At 43.9% G+C, this 14938-nt stretch overlaps 4 protein-coding genes across 17 annotated transcripts in view; 2 read left to right on the top strand and 2 right to left on the bottom strand.

Moving 5' to 3' along the window:
• The window catches only part of syd (JNK-interacting protein syd), a 35086-nt gene extending 24582 nt beyond the window's left edge, over positions 1–10504 (top strand). Inside the window, exons 1-17 of one of the 14 annotated variants that reach the window (XR_001450445.3) lie at positions 46–801; positions 2381–2401; positions 2886–3122; positions 3187–3342; positions 3422–3827; positions 4001–4105; positions 4329–4364; positions 4795–4812; positions 5343–5400; positions 5472–5650; positions 5718–5940; positions 6010–7656; positions 7716–7933; positions 8002–8196; positions 8333–8393; positions 8570–8678; positions 9395–10504. Coding sequence is in view for 11 of the 14 variants with exons in the window: in XM_002048267.4 (XP_002048303.1) it covers positions 700–801; positions 2381–2401; positions 2886–3122; positions 3187–3342; positions 3422–3827; positions 4001–4105; positions 4329–4364; positions 4795–4812; positions 5343–5400; positions 5472–5650; positions 5718–5940; positions 6010–7656; positions 7716–7933; positions 8002–8196; positions 9395–9498 (3705 nt within the window). In the remaining 3 variants the exon portion in view is untranslated. Of the gene's footprint in view, positions 1–45; positions 802–2380; positions 2402–2885; positions 3123–3186; positions 3343–3421; positions 3828–4000; positions 4106–4328; positions 4365–4794; positions 4813–5342; positions 5401–5471; positions 5651–5717; positions 5941–6009; positions 7657–7715; positions 7934–8001; positions 8197–8332; positions 8398–8569; positions 8679–9394 lie in introns of those variants that run through there. The other 13 variants (XR_001450444.3, XM_015174991.3, XR_001450443.3 and 10 more) reach the window with 13 other exon arrangements.
• Positions 10505–10650: 146 nt separating this feature from the next.
• On the bottom strand, positions 10651–11830 carry Stlk (Ste20-like kinase). The gene has a single exon (XM_002048266.4). It carries the CDS (start codon positions 11756–11758, stop codon positions 10712–10714), a length of 1047 nt encoding a protein of 348 aa, XP_002048302.1. The 5' UTR covers positions 11759–11830; the 3' UTR covers positions 10651–10711.
• Positions 11831–11878: 48 nt separating this feature from the next.
• Positions 11879–13377, top strand: Tmem43 (Transmembrane protein 43). Its single transcript, XM_002048265.4, has 2 exons — positions 11879–12890; positions 13039–13377. The coding sequence occupies exons 1-2, from the start codon at positions 11975–11977 to the stop codon at positions 13248–13250; spliced, it is 1128 nt and encodes a 375-aa protein (XP_002048301.1). The 5' UTR covers positions 11879–11974; the 3' UTR covers positions 13251–13377.
• Positions 12938–14866, bottom strand: LOC6624015 (uncharacterized). Its single transcript, XM_002048264.4, has one exon. The coding sequence runs from the start codon at positions 14492–14494 to the stop codon at positions 13397–13399; it is 1098 nt and encodes a 365-aa protein (XP_002048300.2). The 5' UTR covers positions 14495–14866; the 3' UTR covers positions 12938–13396.
• Between the last annotated feature and the right edge of the window lie 72 nt (positions 14867–14938).

Genomic DNA, 14938 nt, shown 5'->3' with positions numbered 1-14938 from the left:
GGCTGCGATACATGGTTACTTTGACTCTTTTTAGACGTTTGCCAACACTGCAGTCATTTCTCACCAATCACGAAAATCGGTCGGTCGCCTGCTGTTCCCTCAATTTTTATTGTACAAAATGCGCTGAAAATAACGCGTTTTATTGTTAAAAGTGCTTTAAATTATACTCCAGCTATGTGGTTATGCCGTAGCTATAAAATACAAATGCTATGATCAGTGGTAACGTGCGAAAAAAGTTCGCGAAAAAATGAAAAGTAGTCAAATATACGTCGCAAATGGAGGGGGCAAGAGGATGATGGCCAAACATAGCCACAGCGAAAAACGCAAATAAGTGACACGCAGAACAACCAGAAAATGCAATTATATTAAAAATAATCGAGCTATATAATATACACCAAAAAGAAAACTTATTAACACTACGAGAACAAATAGCCAAACGACTGCACCTGTATTGACGTAGTATATGTTGTGTATGTAAGTGTGTGTGCATGTGTGGGTGCAGCACACACAGTAGCTGGACAGTGTTTTGTTGTTGTTTGGGGTTGAAAGCTGCATAACGCGTGACGTGTGACAGTGTGTACCCAACCCCACACACACACACATACACACAGCCACAGCCACCCACACTTGAATGCGTAATTAAGGAAGAGGCACAACATAGAGACCCAAAGCAAAGACAACAACAACAACAACACAAACATGATGGACAACGATGACACAATGCTCAATAACTGTGGACCACAGTCGGGCGCTGAAACGGTCTACGGCACCGAGGACAACAATATGGTCATGTCCGAGAAGGTATACATGCGTCTTATCAACTGATTCATGCGGGCAATGCTTATGTGATAAGACTTTTCATATCTTTTAACAAGTAAAGTGCGCTGCTCATAATTGTACCCAGACACAAGATAATGTGCCATGCCTCACAGGAAGTGCCACTATCTCAGTTACATATGTCTGCCAACTATTTAACTTTGCCATTATCTCTCACTTCCGCTCTCTCTCTCTCTCTCTCTTTGGCTTGTTTATTATGCATCAGCTGACCCCAGCGCGAGTCATTGACATTCACAAGTGCCAAAAGGCTGGCCGAAAAAGGAGTTTAAAGAGTGAGCGGAAAAGAGAGAGGTAGTTGTGGCAGAGAATAGAAATCAATAAAACGTCCGTTTGCCTAATTTAATGTTGCCTCACGCAATTCGCTTAGCAGTTTATTTTTATGTACATTCCCCTCTTTCGTTTCAATCCCCAACACCCCCCTTGATTATATACTCAGTACTCATTGCGCAAAAGAAAAGGGTATAATGTTTATGTGTGGATCAACGTGACCCAAAATAGTATATATTTATTCTCTCATAATCTGCAACCTGGCCTTATCATACCCGTAGATATGTCCGTTCGTCCAATAGCTAGGGAAAATATTAATTAACTTCCCGTTGCTCTAAAGTCAATGCCAATGCTTATCGGTTTTTAGTTAAGGTTTTTTTTAGCCTAGGGTATCTCCTAGTCGAACACTCTGCTAGAGCATGCCCACTTGTTCTATTTTGTCTGGCAATCAAAGAGTCGTCATTGATTTTTGCACTTAATCAGCTTCGCAAGGGATTTAATCGGATTGCCCTCCATGCAAATGCGCAGAGCATGAGCTCATCATCAAGCTGTCACTTACAAATCCCCTTAGACAGACACATGCTTCACATGCCGCTTGAGTTACCTGTTAACTGCGTCAAACCAACTCGATTTAACTCATTCAAGCGACTCCGTCACAGCTGTGACGCATTTGCTATCCAACTTTGTTGTTGCTGCTGCTGCTGCTGCTTGGCTATAAAACTGGTTAAACTTCCAACAACTGGAGAGCAGAAATAGCTTCTATGCATAAGCCAGCTGGCCTTATAAGCATATCGAGCCCAGCCTTGAATAAAACATTATTTTATTGCGGAAAACCAAACATGATTAAACGCCTTAACCAGAGTTTGAATACAATTCTACTAGTAGAAGGTACAGCAATTTTGTTATCAGACATTTCCGATGCCATAAAGTATATACCTACTATAATTAATTTTCAATTTATGTTTTGGCTTTATTTTACTATGTTTTATGAATAATTTCTACCACCTCGCCATTTATCTGCCAGGGTATTTTGATGTTCGGCAGTCCGAAATTAATTTTTATTTATTTTGTTTCACGTAATTTATATGTTTAATTTGAAACTTAAATATTAAATATCATTTCATGCTCATATTTAATATGCACTCGCATTTCTCATAGGGGTATGCACTTTGTGGGTTTCAATTATTTTTATTTGTCTTATGTGTTAACTTTAATTTGATTTAACTTGAGTTTTTTATATGTGCCCTTTTCTCTTTCTTTTTTCTTTCTCTTTCAGAATGAACAGGTTGTCAGCATCGTGAGTTCAAAATTTTTGGTGCCTTTTTAATTGTTGTCTCACTTTATATGTTAACTAAACGCACGATATTTCAAATTGTTTATTTCGTTAATTTTCTTTTTTAATATTTTTTCTGTTACGCTTTGCAACTATTTTGAGTTTTATTTGTTTTTTAACTAACCGAATGGCATGGGAAGCTTTCAACTTTGACCTTTCCAGCTTTCCCATTGCCTGCTCTTACTTAACCATCTGTGGGGTCATCGCGGGGTCTGGCAACGCTTAACTTGCCTTTCATTTGGGAGTTTTTCATTCATAAAACAAAGCAGCCGCAAACCGCAATTACAAAAGGTTTTAATTGAGACATTAAAAGTGCGACCGTGTTACTCTAATTTCTCTCCTTCTCTCTATCTATCTCTATCTCGCACTAACTTTGTCTTGTCGTTGTTGTTTCTGTGGCTTTGCATTTGAAATTGATGCACTTCTCTTTGACTCCTTCACTCTACAGGTGCAGCAGCTGGCTGGCAGCATTTATCAGGAGTTCGAGCGAATGATCAATCGCTACGACGAGGATGTGGTTAAGAACCTAATGCCGCTGCTTGTAAACGTGCTGGAGTGCCTGGATGCCTCCTATCGCATCAATCAAGAACAGGATGTCGAGGTGGAGTTGCTGCGCGAGGACAATGAACAGCTGGTTACCCAGTATGAGCGCGAGAAGAGCGCGCGCAAGCAGTCCGAGCAAAAAGTAAGACAAGCTCGAAAGTTGCAATTGAAATCAGCAATTCATAAAAACGTTTCACTTAATGCAGCTGCTGGAGGCGGAGGACTTGGCTGAACAGGAGAACAAAGAGCTGGCAAGCCGTCTGGAGTCCCTAGAGAGCATAGTGCGCATGCTGGAGCTGAAGCACAAGAACAGCGTGGAGCATGCCAGTCGCCTGGAGGAGCGAGAGGCGGACCTCAAAAAGGTAAAGCAGCCAGCCATAAACCAGTTGTTGACCTTTGCTAACTTTCATCTTGAACTCACACACACAATTCCACACATAGGAATATGCCAGGCTGCACGAACGCTACACAGAACTGTTCAAGAACCATGTGGACTACATGGAACGTACCAAAATGCTGATGGGCTCGACGCACTCACAAATGAGCAATGCCTCCGATCGCATGGAGGTGAGTCGGGCGCGACTTAACCCAGTGGCGCGCAGCTCCGGCCCCGTCTCCTATGGCTTTGCCTCGCTGGAGAATTCTGTTATGCTGGACACGGAGACGATTTGCAGCGTAGGCAGCCAGTCGGATGATTCGGGACCGCCATCCCTGCAGAATGAACTAGATAATTTGGCTGGCACCGTGGAACGTGGCGCCGCAACAGATGCGCTGCAGCAACAACATCAGGCCACCTCGCCGCAGAGTCCAGATATGAGTCCCGTTGTGCCAAATGTGCCCGCAAATGGTAGGTGGAGGCGTCTACCATCTGGCTGAACCTTTAGCTAACCTGCAACTCTACTAATTTTCCAACAAATTTTCTACTTTCTTTTGTGTTTGTGTTAACTTCACTAAAAAAAAAAACCAAACAAAAACAAAACGAACCCGCCAATACATAAAATAAACCCGAACCAATCCAAGTTGGTCGTTCGACCACCAAAAAGGAACAGCGCTCGGACAATAATCTATACCAAGAATTGTCCTTCCAGGATAACGAAGAGAGCGAAGAGAATGAGATTGTTACAGGTAAGCGATAGATCCCTGCTCGGACGCCAATTAGATTTCGAGCACGCGCTTGCCTCAAAGTTTTCTCAATGCAATCTTTTAATTTCTCTTTTGTCTCTCTTTGAATGTTTGCTATGCACAAACACAAACGCACACTCAAATCTGCTGGGACTCCATGGTTACTTGTCCACTTGTCTCACCATCTTTCTCTTTCTCTCTCTCTCTGTGTCTCTTCCCGCAATAGGCAGCTGGGTACATCCCGGAGAGTACGCATCCTCAGGTAGGTACCACACACAAGACCAACTCCAAGAACAACAACCACAACAAACTCAACCACCAACACCATATAATTCCTACATATATGGAATCATCTATATAACCTGTAAATACATCAAATATCATACGATAATCGACTGAACAAAAAAAAATATATAAGAATATATAGAAAACAGGCGGATACTCTAACGAAACTTGTTTTGTGATATGTGTTGGAATTGATGTGCTCGAGATACTGTTGTCACCATTGCAAAGCCTAATAAAATATCATATTTATTGACCTCTAATGAAATTTTAAATTTCTCTTTTTATACCAAAACCATTTTACTTATTCCAAAATCCTTGTTCCCAAACAACAACCCAAAAAAAAAAAACTCTTTTTGTACAAAAACCAAACACAAAACACCGACACCTACAACAAAAAAATATCAAAGCTAACGACAACTATTTTGGTAAGTTTTCAAGTGCGATACGATTTATTCATACCTAAAGTTTCCATACTATTCTAGTCTCTTTCTATGTAAGTAGTGTCTCTTAGTCTCTAGTCTCTCTCTTTCTCTGCGCCTTTAAACTTCAGTTAAAATTCACTGTTGGTGTTAGCGGGTGATCTAGCCATGTTTTGGATTAATCATAGTTTTGGTTTTGAGTTACCATTCGTTTTATTTTGATATTTTTTTTTTGTTAAGATTAGTTTTGGTTCGGGTTTTGACTTTGATTTCGAATTACATCAATTCTGCTTATCCCAGTTTACGTTTATCGTTTTTTCACTAATGTTATGCATGTCTTTTGATCTGATATACAAAATCCATTTATATTCCACGTATGTTTCACTTCCATCCAACAATTCGATCCATATAATTTGTTCCATTTTCTTACGTTCCACATAACTTTCTCATGCGTTCCACACCCCAAAACTCATTTAATAATGTTTTTCATATCAATTTGATTTGCTTTACTAATAGCATTATAAATAATTTTCCAGGCATGGGCAAAGAGGTGGAGAATCTTATAATGGAGAATAATGAGCTGCTAGCGACCAAGTAAGTGTGACTAATTTAAGTGGACAACTATGAGAATCGATCCACTTATGTCAATCAATCAATCGCCACAGAAATGCACTCAACATTGTCAAGGACGATTTAATTGTCAAAGTGGATGAGCTGACGGGTGAGGTAGAAATTGTGCGCGAAGAACTGAATGCTATGCAACAGTCGCGTACCAAGCTCAGGCAACGCATCGGCGAACTAGAAGATGAGCTCAAGAAGACCAAGGAGCAGGTGAAACAGCAAAGTAAGTTGCTACAGATTGCTACCCCAAGATAAACACAACCAATTAATGTCTTCGTTCTCTGTGTCAGGCACCGAGCAGGAGGAGAATGATGTGCCGCTGGCGCAGCGCAAACGCTTTACACGCGTGGAAATGGCAATGGTGCTAATGGAGCGCAATCAGTACAAGGAGCGGCTAATGGAACTGCAGGAGGCGGTGCGCCTGACGGAAATACTGCGCGCCTCGCGCACTGTGGACAATTTGGACAAGAAGTCGAAGCAAGGCATTTGGCAATACTTTAGTAATCTTTTTACGTGAGTATTCCATGTGTACTCTACACTGGCCAGGGGTATCCTATTGAATGTTTTCTACTTACCGAACAGCCACTCCAATCGTTCGTCGGAGCGCGGCGCCGACGGGCTTGGAGGGGGGCCGATGTTTCGTCACACAGGCGGAGGAAGCCCTGCCCACAGTCATGGATCACCTAGCCGTGGAGGAAGCGACAATCGCCTTGCCATAGCCGGTTCACAGCCACCGCCGCATCCGGCCAGCGCCGGGCTTGCGAATGCACTAATCATGGCCAAGGATTATTCGGAAGAGGGCAGCTCAGAGCGCATCAACGCGAGGCGGCGTGAACAATATCGCCAACTGCGTGCCCATGTGCAAAAGGAGGACGGACGACTGCATGCCTACGGCTGGAGCTTGCCCATAAACAAGACGAATCAGGATGCCAATCCAAGTCGGCACTCAGGTGGCGTGCCCGTGCCCGTCTATTGTAATCCCCTGGCCGAGGCATCGCCGCACATGAAAGTATTTTGTGCGGCAGGTGTCAATCTGCAGGGTGGCTTCACAAAGGATGGTCAATCGCTGATACCCCCCGATTCACCATATGCGCCGCGCTCAACGCTCAAAATTGCAGAGATATCTAGCCCGACGGCGGAACACAGCGCCGAGGCGCTGGATCGTCAAATGGCACGTGCCAGCCTAGAGACTCTTGAGCCCGAGACGCAGCTCAGCTCGTTTGTATGGATCTGCACCAGCACTCATGCCGCTAGTACGGTCAGTGTGGTGGATGCAAATCAGTCGGCCACGGTGCTGGATGCTTTTCCGATATGCGCATCGCATCTGCTGTGCATTGCCTCCGTGCAGGGCGCCATGGAGAGTGACTATGCACTGTTGGAGCAATCGGAGGTGGTCAAGGCGGGCGAGATGCTGCAACGACCAGGCGAGGGTACTGAGCTGCTTGGCAAGGTGGAGTTTGTGCGCGTTAAACCCAAATCCGATCAGAACAGCAATAGCAAGCAAAACTCCCTGGAGGAGGAGGTGCCGGCGCCAATTACTGTTGTGGGCGTGGCAGTGGCCAAAGAGGCTACGGAGAAATCCAATGAGCAACTGCCCGCCGTGGATGCAACCGAACCGCTGGCCAATGTAGAAGCTATTAAGATACGTCAGGCGCTGCCGGGTGCACCGCAGCGACTGCCCAGCAGCTCGGATAACAACAGCCACAATCACGTCAACAACAACAACAGCAGCAACAATGTCCAATTCAGCATCAAATCACTGAATCCCATACTGGGCACCAAGGAGCGCGAAGAGCCGGCCATGAGCTCAGTGGGACCCACAATGTGGCTAGGTGCCCAGGACGGTTGGCTATATGTGCACAGCAGTGTGGGGCGCTGGCATGAGTGTCTGCACAAGGTGCTCCTGCCCGATGCGGTGTTGGCGATTGTCCATGTGGAGGCGCGTGTTGTTGTTGCGCTGGCCAATGCTCAGTTAGCCGTGTTTCGCCGCCAAACAGACGGCCAATGGGATCTGAATAGTTATCACCTGGTTACGGTCGGTGATCGCAATCATTCGATACGTTGCCTCTGTGTGGCCGGCGAGCGCATTTGGGCCGCGCATCGCAACAAGATCTTTATTGTTGATCCAATATCGCTAAACATTGTACACTCGCTGGACGCGCATCCGCGCAAGGAGAGCCAAGTGCGCCAAATGGCAGCGACAGGTGCCGGCGTTTGGGTATCCATACGGTAAACACAACTAGCTCAACTCCAGTCAAGCGCAAATAATACAATCTCTGCTTTCATAGCCTGGATTCCACGCTGCGTCTGTACAATACGCATACATTTGAGCACAAGCAGGATGTGGACATTGAGCCGTATGTTTCCAAGATGCTGGGCACCGGCAAGCTGGGCTTTAGTTTTGTGCGCATCACAGCGCTGATGGTCTCGTGCAATCGCCTCTGGATCGGCACCAGCAATGGCGTTATCATTTCCGTGCCCCTGGCCGAGATGCAGCAAAAGTCATGTGAGCAGCGATTGCGACTAAACTAAGTTTACACATTAATTAATACTCGTTTCTCTTGGCCTATCCAGCTGATCCACATGGCCACATGCCATTGTGCTGCATGGCCAATGCTCAACTGTCCTTCCATGGCCATCGCGATGCGGTCAAGTTCTTTGTATCCGTGCCCATGCTCCAGCAGCCGAATGGCACGCTCACCTTTAGCAACAAGCGACCCGACATGTTGGTCATGTGCGGTGGCGAGGGTTATATTGATTTTCGCATAAGTAAGTGGAGCCAGCGGCCGTCCAAGCTCTAGTTAACCAATTGGCAGCCAAAAAATCAGCGAGCGCGCGCTCTCTTTCTCCTTATCTGTCTATATATATGCAATATATAGTATAATCGTTCCATATTCCTCTGCAGGACATGAAAAATACGATGCTAGTGATAATGCAGCGCATTTGATAGTTTGGAAAGTCGATACGTAAGCCTTGCTTTTGATTTTGATCTTCGGTTTACATTTGTTTATATATTTTGATTTGCGCTGTTTTTTATGTTTTTGAGTTATTTTTGCTTAGTTTTTTTTTGTTGTATTGTTGTGTATTCTTTTTCGTTGATTTAATCGCATTTTCTTTTCGTTTAACTTTGCCGGCCGTTCAGTACCTTCAATTTGTAGTCGCGCCGCCCGCCCGTAGGCCCAAGCTCAAATTTGGAATGCAGCATTTATCTGAGCCCATGCGTGTGTGTGACCTGATCGAAAGACCCTAAGGTTTATGCAAATTTATGTTAAATGTATTTTTTTTTATATTTCTTTCTGTTGATTATCACGTTTTCCCCGTCCACATGTTTCTGCACTTTGTCACACAGTTCCAAAAAAAACTCCACCCAGGTCACAAGTGGAAATTGTAACTTGTTCAAAACTGATCTCATTGGTGTTCTTGTGATTTGTCTTTCTCGAGTATTTTATGAAGGAAGCAATTGTACAAATAATATCTACGTTGTTTTATATATAAGTTTAAACATATAATTTAACTTTCTTTTCAAATTCGGTTTTTTAATTTTTAGTTTTTTTGGTTGTAGCTGCCTTAACAGTTAATTTTTTTAATATGTAGCTAATTGTATTTTATTTAGTTTTGCTTAATATATTTTTAAACTGTATAAACTGATGGCTATTCTACAAACTACCAAACAAAACGCGCACTCTCACTAATTAAAAAGAAAATCTATTACTAATCTAAACTAAATTCTATTCAACTCTTAACCACGCAGACGATATTAAAAGTCAATCAAGTTGAGCAGCAAAAACTTTGATGCGCTGCAAACATAATATAATAATACTCTTAAATGCTTTTGTATAATATAATTATCAAGACAGCAATTTGCGATCCTTTGTAGTTTTGTCGCTGCAGCACTAACTATGTGTACATTATAATCCAACTTTTGCCTAACTTGATATACTAATTAAATTTCCTTCAACTTTTACAGATGACAATGATATGGAGAACAGTATTCAACTGGAACCAAATCAAACGATTGAAAATCGAGGCGATAAGAGTTATTTGATTGTGTGGCATGTTAGTCAACGTTAAAACTATTTTAATTTTTAAGTAATCTATATATATTTATAAAAACAAAGTTATGCATATGTATATGGTATATACGCATATACATACATATGGAAATCCGACCTAAGCAGTTACAAGTTTTGCAGGCTAGAAAAAAAACAACTACCTTAATTTAGTTTTTAAATTCCCAAACTTATTTACAGTACGATGCGCCCTAGCATTGCCAAGAAAAGAAAGAAAGTTAAAGCAAGGTATAAAACCGGGTACTAACACATTTTCGTTAAACAATACAAAACTAATATGCTTCACATAAAATATATATAAACATATATATAGAAATTAAAAGAAAAAAATACTAATGTTATTTATCAGTGATAGCCCGCTAAATCATACTATGATATATTTATATATTTTAAATTTAAATTTGTACATTTTACGCGCTCTATAGACAGTTATGTTTTATATTGATGTATTTAAAAAGAAGAGAAAACCTTAAGCGTACTAAAGAGCGCACCGTTTAAACTTTAAAGCAATTTGTGCGTGATTTTTGTCCAAATATTTAGTTGAATTTTAATTTTATTTTAAGTTTAAAATCGAAACACCACACAAAACCAAGCAATTTCTAATTAGTTATTTGTTAAATAATTTTAATTTTAGTTGAACAGATTACGCCTAATTGTTATTAATTTTGTTTAATAATACGTAATAAAAAAAAAAAAAACAACAGCAAGACCAACATTTATAACTTGTTTTCCACCTCACATCGATTTGTTTCTAGAGGCGACAAGTGATATATAATTTTTATGTTCAATTCAAGCACATTCCAAATAGATATTTACGGGAAATACAATTTTACAAGATTTAAACGCAAAATATGGCGAATAACAAGGCGAACTTACGCATTAGCTTTGGCTTGAATCGAGCAACTTATTAATGGATAATTATAACAAACACAAGAATATGTACTGTAAATAAAGCCACATTTATATTATAGTAAATTATGTGAAATAAATTATGGATTTCAATTGAATCGCATAGCTGACAATTTACAATTTTTTTACGAGCGATTCTTCTAAAAGTCTATAATTATATACAATTTAACCAATTGGTCAACAATCAAAATTAGAATGGCGTGTAAAAAAACAACTAAAGTTAAAAACAACAAGTTTTTCAAACTTGTCTTTTGTCTAAAATCTTGGTTTTGTTTTATTTAAGTTATAAGCCAGAATTAAGTTTCTTAAAAATTCCATTGAACATCTTCGCGGCATTCCTGTGCATGATCGTCCAGTGGCCCGATGCTTTCGTCGTCTATTAAGGAATTGTTTTGCGATTCGCTGCGGCATTTCTTGATGTGATCCGAGATGGAGACGTGCCGGCATTGCTTGAAGAATGCGTGCGTCATTAGCTTCTTGGCGCTCCAACGATTCTCCGCATTTCGATTCAGGCAAATTTCCACGAACTGATGAAAATCGTCGGTGAGCACACGTTGACTGAAAATCTCATAGGTTCTTCTTGTTGTTGCATTCTCAAATGGCATTTTACCCTGGTCATCCAGGAGCATGGTGTACGTCGATCTATCTAGCAGGGATGGCACATTTCCGCGTATTTTCTCCGTGTACATGAGTGTGGGCTGGGTTTCCGAATACGGTTGAATGCCGTTGGCCATTTCACAGGCCGTTATGCCCACGGAGTAGATATCGCACTTCTCGGTAAACCCATGGACATTCTGATCTAGGACTTCCGGGGCAGCCCAGTTTAAATTCTTCTCATGGGAGATGCCATGTAGAACCGGTTTCTTTTTGCCATGTTTTATGAAACTGCGGCTCTCATGGAAATTCGATAATACTGCTTTCTGGCTGTCCAGTAATATATGATGGGCTCTGACGGATCCGTGGACAAAATCATTCGTGTGTATGTACATAAGGGCGGAGAGGACATCCTTAAAAATCAATGCTATCAGAGGCTCTGGCAGTCCATTCGTAAAAATGCTTTCGAGTAAAATTTGGCACGTTCCAAAGCACATATACGGATACAGGACATATACATCGCTGTCCACAATAAAACTATGGAGTATCTCATTGATATTTGGATGTTTGAATTGGCGACAACATTGGATCTCGGCGAAGAGTCGCTTCAATTCGGCATCATCTTCCTGTTCCAGCGAAAACTTCTTGATAACTACAACACGATCGTTGACAGTACAATTTGCCTTGTAGACCGAACAGAATTTTCCATGTTTAAATGCTTTTGTGAATTGATAATCAGTTAAACTATTGCTACACATTCTTAGTTCAATTTGTAATATTTGTTTGGATGTTCGAATGCTTGAATTTCGAATTTCGAACAGCTGACACTGACAGCTGTTGCTTTGACGGCGTTGCTTTGGCTAATTGGCGGCCTCTGACTTGCACAGTTTGTATTGAGAGGAATTGCCGGCGGCACAGCATTTGTTGCTGTTTATTAATATTTTTAAATGCTGACCGAACGGTAAACATTGCACATGGCCACATTAAGCGAAACATTTCGTGCCCACTGGCTGATCGCGACCTTCGGCCTGGGTCTGTTCATAGCCGGCTCCAGTGTACTCTACTGGAATGAGGGACGCGCGGTGCACACAATGCTGGCCCTGGACGAAGCATACGCCGACATCTACTCCATGCAGTTCACCGAGGAGGAGCAGGATCTGAGCTTTGATAATCGCATTGTGCATCTATCGGGGCCCATCATCTGTGGCGAGCCGCTCACCGAACCGGACTACAACATACAGCTGATGGCGGTCAAGCTCAGGCGGCGCGTCCAAATGTACCAATGGGTGGAAGAGTCGGTCGAGCATAACTTTGGCGAGAGCGTCGGCACCGAGGCTGATTCACGTACCTATTACTATACGCGCGAGTGGCGCGACAAAATCGTGGACTCGCGCAACTTTTACAATCGTCATGGACACACGAATCCGCAGCGTTTTCCCATCGAGAGCGCCGTCCAGGTGGCCGATGCCGTCTACATTGGCAAATACGAGCTGGGCGCTCAGGTGAAGAACAAGTTCAACAACTACCATGAGTTAACCTCGGACATCAGGCCCGACGACAGCGGCATCAAGCTGCATCTGGGCCTTTACTATCACACCGAAGATGTGTTCAATCCCGAAGTTGGCGATCTGCGCATACTCTTCAGCTACGCAGGCATGGAGGGTGAAATGTACAGCGTGGTGGGCAGGCTCCAGGGCAACAAGCTGGAGCCATATGTCACAACACGCGGCGTGCCCGTGCTGCTCGTCTATCCGGGCGAGATCAGCGCCCTGGAAGTGTTCCGCCTGGAGTATCGCGCCCAGGTGCTTCACACTTGGTGGTGGCGCTTCATCGGCTGGCTGCTGATCTTCTTTGGCGTCAACTGCAATACAAAGCTGCTGCGTGTCATATGTAAGTACCTGGCCGGGAATACATGTGCCAAAAGCGGAGCAAATCCCTTATCGAACATTTATATACATACAGTCCAGAACATACAAGCTATATACTACTAGACTACATCTAGGCAACTATGTATAATAATGTTATTCCGTGCTTGCAGTGCTCCGTGTGCCGCTGTTGATTGCTTTGGCGCCGGATTCGCATTATCCGGTGACGGGCAATTTCCTCATCGCCTTCTCGCTGGCGCTGACCATTGCGGCCGTGGCCTGGATCCTGCATCGTCCTGTGATCGGCGCCTGTCTATTTCTGGCCGGCGCCTCGCCCTATGTATGGCTAACACGCAATATTGTGGATTATCAGCGCGTGGATTGAGCCGTGCCGCATCCCAGAAAACCAAATCAGGTTCATGTAACTATTTACAAAGATTATTTGTCTAGCTTTTTGTCAGTGCCATGTGTTGTCTGCGTCTTCTGCCAATAAATAACTGAATAACACCTAATGCTAACATATTCCTAATCTTAGAACTCTCTAATGCCCGGATTCGTCGGCTCGTTGAGCGGAGTGGTGGCGCCGGCGCTGGGCTTTGGTGTCGACTCGGAGGAGGTGTGCACGCTGGGGCTCTGCGACTTGTCCTGCTCCTCGTGACAGACCGCCGGCTCCTCAAAGCGCACATACGGCTCAAAGCTGTTGTTGATCTGCACGGAGCCGCGATGCAAGTTGTTGGATTCCGCCTCAAAGAGTATCTCGTTGATGAAGCGCTCGGCGAGCAGACGCTGCTCGCGCGGCAAACGTTTCAGCTTATGCGTCCAGGTGCGCGCAATTGACTCCTCCTCCGGATAGGTGCCAGCCAGATATTCGCAGGCAATGTTCAGCAGCTCGTCCGTATTATGTGTGCTCACTGTTGTCGTCGTGGTCGAGGCGTTGTTCGAGCTGCTGCTGCAGGGCGGCGTCTGCCGCGCCCTCTTGGAGGGCGTATAGTCGCCCTGCGAGTGGGGCGGCTGGTGCATTAGGCCCGAGGATGGCGGCGGCGGCGGTGGTGGTGGCAGTGGATCCACCTTTTGCACATGCCCAAACGATTTGTGAAACATTTCCGTGATGTTCGGCGTCTGTCCAGCCCCACCTCGATATGGATAATGTAACACGGACGCGCTGCTGCTGTTCGCATGCTGTTCCATGAAGGCCGCCGTTGAGCTGGAGTTCTCGTTAAACGAGAAAGACGGCTCGTTCTTGAAAGTCGGATTGACGGCCAGAAACTTTTCCGTATTGCGTAAAAAGTCGAGCTCCTGAAATGTCCAGCAACGTGGCGTATGGAGGCTGCCCGTGCGCATAGCGCTCTCCACAACCTTCAGCTCCTTGCGGTAGTTGGTGCGCAGTGTGTTGATCTTCTTCTTGACGTCCTCGACGGTGGCGTCCCGCTTCAGATAATGATAGATGGGCACCAGGCGCTGATAGGCCTCGGCGCGTTTCTCTCGATTCGTGTAGTCCCGCAGAGAAGTGTCCCAGAGGACGGGCATATCGCGATATGTTTGTATAAAGGCACGCAAGTAGTGGCGATTTTCCTCGGCCCCCGACATTATTTTGATGCTGTGCGTCGGCGGCGGCGGTTGGTGGAGCATTTTTCGAAACCACTTTCAAAAATGCCCTCTAATTGGGCGGTAAAAATCGAAAGTTCTCGTTTTCTTAGCGAGCAAGTGAAAAAATGACAAAATTATGTATGGACCTATTGACGAAATGTCAGTGAGCTGTTGTTGTTGTAGCTGCGCTGGTGGTGGGTTGTTTGACAGATTGCTGGGCATATTGCTACATTGACGTAACTGCGCTTGTGTGTGTGACGTCACAGCAACAAGTGTTGTTCGCTGTTATTTGTGTTGTTTTTTTTGCGTGTGGCAGCACTGATGCAGTAATCGAATGAAAAGTGTTGTCAATAAAGTTCGCCTATCGTTATCGGTTTTCATGAACATTCCTGCATTTACAGTGCCCGTTTGAGTAGAATATGAATTACATTAACATATTCTGTTATTTTAGTGCCGTAACAGTGCCTTATCGAGTAGAAGAAAACG

The sequence above is a fragment of the Drosophila virilis genome, chromosome 3, assembly GCF_030788295.1.
Source record: "Drosophila virilis strain 15010-1051.87 chromosome 3, Dvir_AGI_RSII-ME, whole genome shotgun sequence".
Lineage (NCBI taxonomy): Eukaryota > Metazoa > Arthropoda > Insecta > Diptera > Drosophilidae > Drosophila > Drosophila virilis.
This window is presented reverse-complemented; position numbering and strand designations above follow the sequence as displayed.

Coding starts and splice junctions, on each gene's coding strand:
- Stlk (XM_002048266.4), bottom strand. CDS start 11,758: ATGTGTAGCAATAGTTTAACTGATTATCAATTCACAAAAGCATTTAAA.
- Tmem43 (XM_002048265.4), top strand. CDS start 11,975: ATGGCCACATTAAGCGAAACATTTCGTGCCCACTGGCTGATCGCGACC. Junction 12,891..13,038: donor AAAGCTGCTGCGTGTCATAT/GTAAGTACCTGG, acceptor CCGTGCTTGCAG/TGCTCCGTGTGCCGCTGTTG.
- LOC6624015 (XM_002048264.4), bottom strand. CDS start 14,494: ATGCTCCACCAACCGCCGCCGCCGACGCACAGCATCAAAATAATGTCG.